Raw genomic sequence first — 12,641 nt, 5'->3', positions numbered from 1 at the left:
GGGAGGTAGGGGGGAGGTGTTGGGAGTGAATAAAGAGCGGACCAGTGTGTCCTGGAGGAAATAGTCCTCCATAAGGCGGAAAAAGGAGAGGAAGCAAACATGCGTCTAATGGTGGCATCTCGCTGGAGGTGGGAGAAATGTGGACTGATGATCCTCTGCCTGTGAATGCCGGTGGGATGGTAGGTAAGGACAAGGGGAACTCTAACGTTGTTGCAGAAGGTAAGAAAGAGGCTGAGGATAGAAGTGCAGGATGTGGGTCAGAACTGGTTGAGTGCCCTGTCGATAACAGAGCTGGGGAATTCTCGGGTGAGGAAGAAGGTAGACATTTCAGAGGCCACATATTTGTAGTTGACATCCTCAGAAGCAATGTGGTGGAGACGGAGGAACTGAGAGAATGGAATGGACTCTTTGAAAGAAACAGGGTGCGAGGATGCATATTCCAGGTAGCTGTGGGAGTTGGTGGGTTAGTACTGGATATCAGTGACCGGTCTATCCCCAGAAATAGAAGGAGAGATGTCGAGGAAAGGAAGGGAGGAGTCAGAGGTAGACCAGGTGAAAGTGAGGGAGGGGTGCAAATTGGAAATGACGAACTTTTCCAATTCTGGTCAAGAGAGAGGAGCAGCAGCGATGATATAATCTACGTATTGGAGAAAGAGTTGTGGATGGGGGCTGGAACAGAACTGGAACAAGGAATAATCTACGTATCCCATGAAGGAACAGATATAACCAGGGCCCACGTATGTATCCATGCACCTCCTCTGTAATGCAGAGCAGGCTGAAGTAATGGGTCTACCCATGCAGTTCTGTTTGTGGATTTTCAGGAGGAGATAAAAGCGAACTCTGTTATCAGAGGGCCATCAGCTTTGGGACTGTTAGGTGGGGGTGAGTGTGTGCGTGTTTGCGGCTTGGCAAGTGGGTGGGAATCTCCAGATGAAATGTGGTCAGATTTAGTTAATAAAGTAACCTGATGTGCCACGGTAGGGTTATGGACAAGCAGGTGGTTTGTGGAGGTATCTGAGAGGTGAAATGTAGAGGTGAGTCCACCAGACTACAGCAGCACCACCCTTATCGGCACAGGCTGAATAACACAGTCAGGGTGGGATCGAAGCATACAGCGTACAGTCTGTTCAGAGGGTGATAGGTTGGATAGGGTGAGGGGGATAAAGAGAATTTAAGACAACCAAACTCCCATAGAGCGTCCTCAATGAAAAGATTGAGTTCAAGTAAACGCCAGAGGAATGAGTCCAGGTGGAGGGAGACTGATGGAGCTGGGCGAAGGGTCAATGGGCTGGGGAGTGTACTCTTGCACAAACAAATGGACACCGAGGAGAAGACGGTGGAAGAGGAGTTTAACATGATGTCGTGCCTGAAATGTATTAAAATGGGGGCACAGAGGGATAAAGCGGAGACCTTTCCTGAGTACAGAACATTCAGCATGAGAGCGTGGAATGTTAGGAGGGATGGTGAATACACGACAGGAGGTGGGCTTGGTGGAGGGGATGGACTCAGATTGCAGCGGATGGGTGAGGTGGCAGGTCCCAGTGGCCCATAGGCATCTCTAAGTTATTCCATCTTGTGGGCCTTGTATATCTGGCGAGCATGGCGAATGAGCTGGAGGATGAAATAGAATTGGGGAATAGTGCAGCCTTGAGCCAATGTGATGTGATACTGTTGAACAGAGAAAATGTTGATCTCAGTGTCAACGACACTGCACGACCAATCAAAAAGTAAATGATTGAAAATAATCGGAATCATTGTCTTATTGTAATGCTCTGATTTCATTGGGGTGACACTCAACCAGCAAGGTCTTACTTTTCTGAGATTTTAGAACAAACTGTGAAAACAGAACGTATCTTGATGTTATTAATCAGACAAATCCATCCATGGTTTTGGAAGGCACTAGCAAGGGCAGAATTTATTTGTCCTTCCCAATGGCTCTAGGGAAGGTGTCATTACTCATTGAGGAAATTACCGACATAGAATTTCCTCCAATTCCCGTTGACTGCAGTTTCCTGAGTGTCAATGATGCTACATGAGTCAAATACTACTTTGATGGCAAGGGAAGTTACTCTGATCTCACCTCAACTGACATTGGAAAATCAGTTAAAATTCTAAAGAGAAAAAGGGTAGAACACGGCATTGTTGAATAATGTGGTCGCTGTCCTCGCAACGTTTAAGGACAAACAGATGCATGGACTTCAGATTCTGAGGAGAGGTGTTTCCTATTTCTGATGAGGCTGTTTGGTTAAGCGCTGTGACAGAGAGACAGAAAAAAGTTCCACTCTCTATGGGAAAAAAAACACCCTATTCAAGGTGCATTGGACAATGACAGACATACACTATTGTCTCTTCCTATTGGGCATTGATCATCTCAATCTCATCATTCACTGATGACCAAAAGCAGCACAGAAGCCAGCAGCTCCCATCACCCCAGTGGAAAGCAAAAAGGGTAAGGGATGGCCAGTGGAAGTGGGAGAAACTAGGGAACTGTCGTAACTCACAGTGGGAGTGGCAGAAGAAGGGTGTGAAGAGAATATCATCAGTGGAATAGAATGTGGCAGCAGAAGGGGTAGTGCAAGGGAGGTAGTAGTGTAAGTAAAGAGTAGAAAGGGGAGGAAGAATGGCTAATGAAGTTTTAGTGACTGGGAAAAGCTTGTTTTTGGAAAAGTGAGGTTGGGTGAAAACCACCACTGTTCACGAAAATTGGGAACTGATTCGATTGAAAATTAAGATTTGATGTACTTCTTTTTCTATCACTTGATTCTTTATCAGATTGTACATTCATTCTGTAGTTTGTATCTCAACGTGTGACGTGTTTTTCTTTCTCCCCGGGTGTTGTGTCTCAACATTTTTGAATTTTTTACCCTTATGTATTTGCTTCCAAATCAAGGTAGACATGAGAATATGATTTGATCTCCTGCAGTTTGTCCATAACATAGAATTTAATTGAATATTTATCCTCAGCATATTAGCTGATTCAAGCAATGAGTCTGTGTCCATCATGCAGATGAAAAATTTCTTCAGTTCTGACTATTGTTACAAAAGATAGTGCCACATAAAAGGTTAATGTTCCAGTGCAAGATGCCAAACCGTAGTTCATCCTAAATTAGTTACAAGTTTTTTGAGTAAGACATGCTGAGTGACAGAGTGTAAAAGGTGAATTTAACTTTGTGTCGAAAATGGTATTTGCAGCTCCCTCAGATTAGGTGTTAACTACATCACTCTGTAAATTCCCCAAAATAAGAACAACAAGAGACTAGAATTCTTAAGTATTCTTCTGTGAATAACATCTGGAGAACAGGAAGGAAATCAAGGTTTGTTTGCGATATTCATTAATGATGATGGTGAGAATGTGGAAGATGGATGGCAGTGGAATGATAACTAATGTTGGGGATGATACAAAGATTAGCTGGGTGCTTCACAGTGAGGAGGAAAGGGTTAGGCTACAGGGCGATATAATCAGATGATTTCTATTTCCAGATTAAAGGCTGATGAAGTTTAACACTGATAAATGTCAGATGATTCACATCTGGATTAACAAGACGAGTACTCAAGCTTTGAAGTGCGAGGGCTAAACTTGCTCCTTTTTTCATTGCAGCAGGGAATGTTGAGGAGGGAACATGGTACAGATATACAAGAGCATAAGGGGTATGGAGAGGACGAACAGACAGCAGCTGTTTACTTTACTCGAAGGGTCAAAAACAAAGGGCAACATACTTAAAGTGAAGGGCAAGGGATTGAGAGAGGATTTGTGGAGTCTGTTTTGAACTGAGAGGGTGACACAGATATAGAACATAAAGTTCCTATGTGTGGAAACAGGCCCTTCGGCCCAACAAATCCACACTGACCCTCCAAAGAGTAACCCACCCATATACATTTCTCCTATGTTTACCCCGACTAATGCACCTAACCTACACATCCCTGAACACTTTGGATTGTGGGAGGAAACCGGAGTACCTAGAGGAAACCCATTCGGACAATGTGAAAAATCCATACAGTCAGTCTCCCAAGGCTAGAATCAAACTTCGGTCCCCAGCACTCTAAGGCAGGAGTGCTAACCACTAAGCCACCATTCTGCCCCTGGTAACATGTGTCTGGAATGCATTTCCGAGGCGGGTGATTGATCAGGTAATCTCACAAACTTTTCAAAAAGCCTTTGGATATGCACTTGGTGGTGCAGGCTCGCATTTTCATTCAATTATTCTATGTGTTGGCAGCCACGAACACTCAGATATATTCTGAGGCAATAGCTAATGGCTGTTCCTAGTTTGTTCCATTGACTGTGCACAGTATGTGAGCCTCCAGTGAAGTGCTGGTGTTATCTCCCACTTTCTATTTAAATGTTTCGGTTTCCTTGAGTTGGTAATGTAATTTTCTGTGTCGGTGATGTCATTTCTGGCCCTTTTCCTCAGAGGATGGTAGATGGAGTCAAAATTGATGTGTTTGTTGATGGAGTTCCGGTTGGAATGCCATGTGTCTAGGAATTCTTGTGCTTGTCTCTGTTTGGCCTGTCCTAGAATGGATATGCAGACCGAGTCAAAGTGGCGTACTTCCTCATCAGCACGTAAGAAATTAGTGTTGGGATCATGTCTTTTGTAGCTAGTGGATGTTCATATATCCTGGCGACTAGTTTTCTGCTTGAGTAGAAAAAGAATACTCTATTAGTTGACACTACAGCATCAAGGAATTCTAATTTCAAGGTTGCCAGCAAAAGAGCTAGGAGTGAAATAAGGAAAAACGTCTTTATTTACGAATTGGAATTGACTGGCTGGGAAAGTTGTGGATTAAGATTTAAAAGAGAACTGGATATATATTTGGAAATTATGAATTTAACGGGAAACATAGAGAGGGCTTGCAAATGGGGGATGCTTGGGAGACATTTTGGTGGCTGATACATACATAATAGCCAATTGCCTCCTCCTGTACTTTAAAGTTTTGTACTCTATCATGTGCCAGCTGTGAATAAAAGTCAGTATCCAATTATTTCACTGTGTAAATGGTCGCAAATATCTGAGTATTTGGTGCAGCATAAGCATTTAAAACGCAAGTATTGCAAGGTCAGCTTCATTATGAAATCTAATTATTACTCAGAACATGAATACTTTACGTGTTGTATTCCAATTACTAAAACAAATATATCATTGCTTTGTCACAAAACTCTTCGTAAAGCTCTGACTTTTCACTGATACGATATTATGTTCGTTGCTTTTTTTCACTCTCCACATTTCATATTAAACATCATTCATTCTAAAAATTGGAAGTTTTCAAATTATTATTCACTAAAATTTGATAACAAAAATAATTTATTTAGTTTAATATCCTCAGTCCATGTTGGATTATTGCCATTTTTAAATTGCTGGCAAATAGCTGAAGATCGTACATTTCAGTGAGAAATTAAACTGATTGATATATATCAATGTATAAGAACGCTAAGTTTATTTGTATGTTCAGTCGTTTGCTCACTCTGAACATGTAATCATTCAGAAACCAACCACTTTAAAATTATTGGAGTGGCAAAACATTGCTTTGAATCCTGATATTGAATATCTAATTCTGATAACCACAAGAGTTATGTTCTTCCTTCGATAAAATAAAATGTACATGCTTTATTTCGGTGTTAAAAAATCTTGACAGGAGTTTATATTTTAGTACCATAAATATAGAATCAACAGAATTGATTTAAGAGATTATAGTTCAGTTAAATGATTATCGTTCACATCTTATTTTTGCCCAATTCATGAAATATAGCAAACATCCGATTAGTGTTCTGGTCAGTAAACTCAGCACCTTGCAATGTGCTAAACTGAAAATTGCTTCAAATAGATCTGAAATCATTTACAGTGCTATTGGAACTTACCTGTGATGCAGAGAGACTCAGTGGCCTGTTGCAAAATCTGCATGGAGCTTCTAAACTGGTTCAGGGCAGTCAGTCAAACATTACTTCACAGCAAATAATTTGGAATCCTCCTCGGGCAGGGGGAGATCCCGCCAACAGACTAGCACTGGTTTCAGTGTAGGTACAAATGTTGTCCAGGTGAAAGACTAATGGCTTACCAGCAACCAAGTTTTAAAATTCGTCTTCAGTCAGAGCCTGGCCCAGAGAGCAGACATGTTGACATGGAGAGCCAGAATCACACCATACAAGTTACCTATGGTTATGAAATCTGATCTGGCTCCCAGACTCCATACACCTGCACCCCGGACCAGACATGGGTGAAGACGTTAACAAGTTGACAATCTATTGGAGTGCCTTGTGTCTCACAAAGAAACCTCTAAAGCCATATCCAATACATGTCACCTTCACATTCTCCAGTATCAAAGTAAAATTGTACATCTCTGTGAATGGTCAGAGGTTACTACATGGATCACCCAGTAGAATGTATGTGAAATAACCAGCAGCAAGCCAAGAATTAAAATTAATAACTGAACTTGGCGGATTCTGCCTGGTTTAAGTAACCACACATATTATACGAGCTTTCAGGTGACTGTAAAAATGCACACCATAACTGGAGGTTTTGGCCTTACACCCTCCAAAGCTTCCTGATCTCACACACATCACTGCCTCACACATGCAATAATTGATGAGAATCCACAAGCTGGTTGAAACTGGAAACATAGAACAGTGCACAACAGTGCAGCACTGTGCAGGTCCTTCGGCTGTTGACGTTCTGTCGACCTTTTATCCTACTCTAAGATCAGACTAAACAACATACCTTTCATTATACTATCATTCATGTGCCTACCCATTTAAATATCCCTAATATAGCTGATTTGTTGGCTGTTCATTGCACACACCCACCACTCTCTGTGTAAAGAACCTACCTCTGACATCTCCCCTAAACCTTCCTCCAATTACCTTAAAATCATACCCCCTCGAGAGCCATTTCCATCCTGGGAGAAAACCTCTCGTTATCCACTCTATCTATGCCTCTCATCATCTTGAACACCCCTGTCAAGTCACTTTCCATTCTTCTTCGTTCCAATGAGGAAAACATCCTAGCTCCCTCAAATTTACTTTGTAAGATATGCCCTCCAGTACAGGCAGCATCTTGATAAATCTCCTCAGAACCCTCACCAAAGCTTCCACATCTTTTCTACAACGAAGCAACCAGAACTGATCACAATTTTCTAAGTGTGGTCTGACAAGGGCTCCATAGAGTTGCAGCATAACCTCGCAGCTCTCAAATTCAATCCCTCGGTTAATGAACACATCAAACACCTCCTTAACAACCTTATAAACCTGGGTAACAACTTTGTGGGAGCTATGCCATGGACCATATGATCCCTCTGTTCCTCCACAATGTAAGAATCCTGTCTTTAACCCTGTATTCTGCATTCAAATTCGACCTTCCAAAATGAATCGTATCCCACTTTTCCATATTGAGCACCATCTGCCACTTAGCAGCTGAGTCCTGCATCCTGTCAATGAACTATTGCAAACTACAACAGCCCTCCAAATTATCCACAATTCCACCAACCTGTGTTACATCATCGAACTTACGAACCTACCCTTCCACTTCGTTATCCAAGTCATTTATCAAAATCACAAACAGCAGAGGTCCCAGAAACGATCCTTACGGAACCCCACTGGTCACCTCGTTCCCCACTGAATACTTCCCATTTACCACCACCCTCTGTCTTCTATGGGCTATCCTATTCTGTATCCAGACAGATAGGTCTCCCTGTATGCCATGCCTCCTTATTTTCTGAATGAAACTACCACGGGGAAGCTTATCAAACACCTTGTTAAAATCCATGCACTGCGCATTCACTGTTGTACCTTCTTCAATGTGCTTAATCCCATCCTTGAAGAATCCCATAAGAGCTGTGAAGTATGACCTACCCCTCACAAAGCCATGCTGACTATTTCTAATCAAACTATGATTTTTCAGAATCCTCTCCAATACTTTCGCCAATATTGATGTAAGACTGACTGGTCTGCTATTCTCAGGACAATCCCTGTTCCCTTGCCTGAACAAGGGACTAACATTTGCCACCCTCCAATCAACCGACGCGACTCCAATGGAGAGTGAAGACGCAAAGACCATCGCTAAAGGCACAGAAATCTTTTTCCTCTCTTCCTGTAGTAACCTAGTGTGTTTCCCGTCTGGCCGAGGGATTTATCTATCCTTATGTTTTTACTTCAATCAGTCTGTATTTCACCTCAACTTGTTTACTCCCTGTCCAACCAACTGATTGACTGCTTTCCATTTCAGGGCTCTGTACAGTGCTGCCTTCCGGAGCAAGTATGGTTCCCAATATCATGTGTATTATGAATGGAAAACATGGGAAGGGCAGATGCCCAAAACTTTGACTCTGCTGCTCCGCAGATGCTGCCTGACTGTTTTTCCAACGCCACAATTTTCGACTCTGATCACCTGGATCTGCTGTCCTCACTTTCTCCACTACTGAGGGCTGTCCCCTCTGCACATTGAGCAGGGAACTAATCAGCAGAAACTCATTGTATCTGGAGCTGACTGTTCAGTTCTGGAAAGTTGCATTTGATGAACACATTTACTAAAAACGAAATTAAAGTTCAACAAATATTCTTTCAGTCCCAGAGTTACAGTTTTGGTTCATGAATTGGACAGGTTGATAACGAACAAGGAATGACTGAAGAACTCCGAGGTACAGAGTATTCCAGGTAATATATTCCATGTTAGATGTGCTTTACCTGAAGGGTGGTAATATTATCAGGCAGACAGATATGAAAAGGAAATGAGATGACATGTGGAATTGTAACATTTTTGCCATTTCTGAGATGTGTTTGAGGGAGGTCAGGGCTGACAACTCAATATTCTGTGGTACCAGAACGATAGTCAGGACAGGAGAAAGGGTAAAAGAGGAGGTGGTATTGCCTTATTAATGATGGAGTTAGTTACTGGCTTTAGAAGGGACGATATCTTGAAAGGATCTTCTAATGAGGCTTGGTGGTTACAGCTCAGGATCAAAACCATGACAGAAACACTGCTAGGGATATAATGTAGATCCCCAGATAAAGGAAAGAAAGGGAGTGGGTATATAATCAAGTTATTGCGTTGTGTAAAAACAATAATAGGATCATTATATTCAGGCATTTCAATTCCAAACATTAATTCGGTCAGTGATAACTTTTTAAGAGGGGGCAGGTGTTTTGAAATTTATTCCATAGAGCTTCTTATATCAACATAGAGCAGATACAACAATGGGCAGTGCAGTGCTGGGCCTCACTGTGGGGAATGAAGCCAGTCAGCTTTTCCAGGCAGAAGTGGGAGAGCATTATAGGACCAGTGACCATGACATCACACATTTTGACTTTGCTAAGGAAAAGACCCCAAAAATGTTGGAAAAATAAAAGTTTTTTGCATTGGGGTGACAGATTTTATGGAAAAAATGACAGGATCTGGCCAAAGTGCAGTTGCTTCTGGTGAAACTGTCGCAGAACAAGGTGGGACTGGGGTTGGGGGATCATTTGATTAAAATTGAATTGATGACAGTGTCGGCCCAGCATGTTACGCCGAAGATAAAATTTATTAAAAAAGAAAAACCCAGAGAATCCCAGATGTCGACACAAATTCCGAACAGGATGTAAAAGAAAGAGAAGCTTAAAGTAGATATCGAGTGAGCAGGTCAATAAAGGTCCTAAAAGAATATAGAAAGCGTCGGGACAAGCTTAAAAAGTCAGTGGAAGAGCAGAAGGAGGGGTGATAAAACATTAGCGGGTAAGATTAGCAAGAATCCAAAGTCATTTTTTTGGCTTATTATGGGGAAGAGAGTAACACGGGAACGAATGGGAGTTTTAGGGACTAAGGGGACAGCCTGTTCACAGAGCCAGAGAATATGCTAAACATATCCTGCGAATCGGTCTTCAGTTTGGAGAAGCAGTTCCTGGATTCAGGGAGAGTGACCGTTTGACGCTTGAGCAAATTAATACAGGAGCTGAGGATGAATTGAAATTTTATGCAAGATAGAGTGGGCAAATCACCAGATTAAAGACATCAGTGAGAGGGAAAGAATTGAAGAAAATTCGGAGGGCTGTTGAGGCTGGATCATTAAATATCTTCAAGGCTGAGGCAGACAGGTTTTTATACAAGTGTTAAGGGAAAATCACAGGAAATTGAAATGGGGGATTAACAAAGTAAATATAACCTAATCGAAGGAAAAGCAGACTCAATGAGAGGATAGACATATTGTTGCCCCTATGTCTAATGGTGTTATTTTCCAATAGCCCTGTATTCACAAGAACATCAGCTCTCTCACTATGGAGTGAGTCACAGTTTGGAATGCAATCGAGGGATTCAAGGTATACATAAACGCGATACTAATAGACAGATAGTACGAGAGGACTGCGATAACACGGATTGCCTGTCAGGGTGAGGATCTGCATCGACATAGTCTCAACTACCAGAAGGAAGACCTCAGCAAGACACCCTCCAAGGCCAAGCAGCGACCTGCACTGGGGAGCAGCTAGTCAGGGGCCAGGTGTCAAGGAGTGCTGAAGGCCTGAACGCTACATCAATGTCGTATCTCCTTCCTTCCCTGACGAAAATTAAATGTGGAGGGGTAGAGAGACATGCCGTTGGTAGCAGAATAAGCAGTAAGTCTTTGACACGAGAGGCTTTGGACAGCTCCAGCTCAGCAAAATGTACAGTTAAACTCAAGTAAAGTCATTTTAACTTTCTTGTTACAGCAGTCCAAATGGCAGTTAGCACAGTCGCATGTTCCTCTTGTGGGATGTGGGAACTCAGGGAGCTGATGGCTACACATGTGGAAACTGCATCCAGCTTCAGCTCCTGATGGACCATGTTAGGGAGCAACCGCTCGGCGACACAGTGGCTCATGGGTTAGCATTGCTGCCTCAGAGCACCAACGACCAGTGTTCAAATCCTATCTCGGGCAACTGTCTGTGTGGAGTTTGCACATTCTCCCCGTGTCTGCATGTGTTTCCTCTGGGTGCTGCGGTTTCCTCACACAGTTCAAGGATGTGCAGGTTATGTGAATTGGTCATGCTAAATGACCCGTGGTGTTGCGTGTAGGGAGTGGGTCTGGATGGGCTGTTCTTCGGTGGGTCGGTGTGGACTTGTTGGACTGAAGGTCCTGTTTACATACTGTAGGTAATTTAATCTAGGATGCACTCAGAGTCATCCGAGATACTGACAAATTCATAGACACGCCCCTAGTTACGTTTCTTTAATGACTGTAATATTCCAGTCCAACGTTCATCGTCCTGAGTTCATTAGCCTCACCTGTCAGTCCTGTTGTATTTAAATAAACACAATTTAATCCAACAATCGTTCCTTGCTTCCTGTCATGTTCCAGGCTGAGAGTCGATGGGCAACCACCAGCAATGGCAAAGGGAGTAGTCAGGGAGTGCAGGAATCTCCTGTGGCCATTCCTCTCGAAAACAAGTAGACCAGTTTGGATTGTTGGGGAGATGACCGTTCAGGGGAAAGTAGCAGTACCCAGGTTGGTGGTACTACCACTGGCTCTGGGACACAGCGGGAAAGGGTAAAGGTAAACAGGACGTTAAAGATAGGAGGGTCGATTGTTAGTGGGACAGATCAGAGATTCTGTGGTCGCAAACGGGAATCCAGGATAGTGGGCTACCTCCCAAGTGCTAGGGACCAGGATGTCTCCAAGTGGCTGCAGAACATTCTCAAGGGGGACGGTGAGCTGCCAGAAATCATTATGCACGTTGGCACAAATGTTACCCGTAGGAATAGGGACGAGGTCCTGCAGCGTGATTACAGAGAGCTAGGAGAAACATTTAAAAAAAAACCTTGACAGTGGTAATCTCCTGAGAGGGGGATTAACGTCCGAGACATGCACTGGAGGGGATACCAATATATTGGCAGCCAGTTTTGCTAGGGTTACAAGGGAGGGTTTAAACTAGATTGGCAGGTGGTCGTATCCTCAAGAGCAGGGAGGCAAGTGGAAGGAGACAGAGTAAATAGAAATAGTAAGGTTAGGCTGGAAAACGACAGAGAGAAAGTAATGCATTTTGGATTAAATTGCATCTGTTTCAATGCAAGAGGGCTGACAGGTAAGGCCAATGAACTCAGGGCATGGATACGTAGGTGGGACTGGGATATTATAGCCATTACAGAAACATGGCTAAGTGATGGATAGGACTGACAGCGTACTGTGCTAGGAAAACAGAGATGGTGGAAGGAGGGGAGGGGGAGTTGCATTTCTGATTAAGGGGAGTACCACAGCAGTAATCAGAGATAAAATAACTGATGGATCACCCAGTGAGGCTTTGTAGGTGGAGTTAAGAAATAGGAATGGAATGGTGAGGTGATTGGGGTTGTAATATAGACCCCAAAGAGTCAACAGGAATGAGAGTAACAAATATGCAGGGAGAGAGGGGAGACCTGCATGAGCAGTAGGGTTATCATAATACGGGATTTTCATTTTTTCTAATACAGACTGGAACGGCCAGAGCATTAAGGAATTTGATGAGATAGAATCTGTTAAATGTGTCAGGAAAGTTTCCTCAAGCAGTATATAGAGTGTCCTACTCGGGAAGGGGCAAAACTCGAAATTTTCTTCTGAAATAGGACAGGACAGGTAAATGAATTAATAGTGGGGGGAGCACTTTGGAACCAGTAACCCATTTCTATTAGTTTTCAAATAGTTATGGAGAGGGACAAAACTGGTCC

General features: G+C 43.0%; 1 protein-coding gene across 1 annotated transcript in view; it reads left to right on the top strand.

The window, feature by feature from the left end:
* Positions 1-4,016, top strand: part of LOC148137489 (uncharacterized) — a 195,846-nt gene extending 191,830 nt beyond the window's left edge. Inside the window, exon 5 of the mRNA XM_087982349.1 lies at positions 3,792-4,016. Within this exon, the coding sequence (XP_087838475.1) occupies positions 3,792-4,016 (225 nt within the window). The remainder of the gene's footprint in view (positions 1-3,791) is intronic.
* The last annotated feature ends 8,625 nt before the right edge of the window (positions 4,017-12,641 follow it).

This window comes from Chiloscyllium plagiosum, unplaced genomic scaffold (assembly GCF_037043375.1).
Source record: "Chiloscyllium plagiosum isolate Xiang-an unplaced genomic scaffold, Cpla_swu_hap1 HiC_scaffold_43, whole genome shotgun sequence".
In the NCBI taxonomy this organism is placed as follows: Eukaryota; Metazoa; Chordata; class Chondrichthyes; order Orectolobiformes; family Hemiscylliidae; genus Chiloscyllium; species Chiloscyllium plagiosum.
This window is presented reverse-complemented; position numbering and strand designations above follow the sequence as displayed.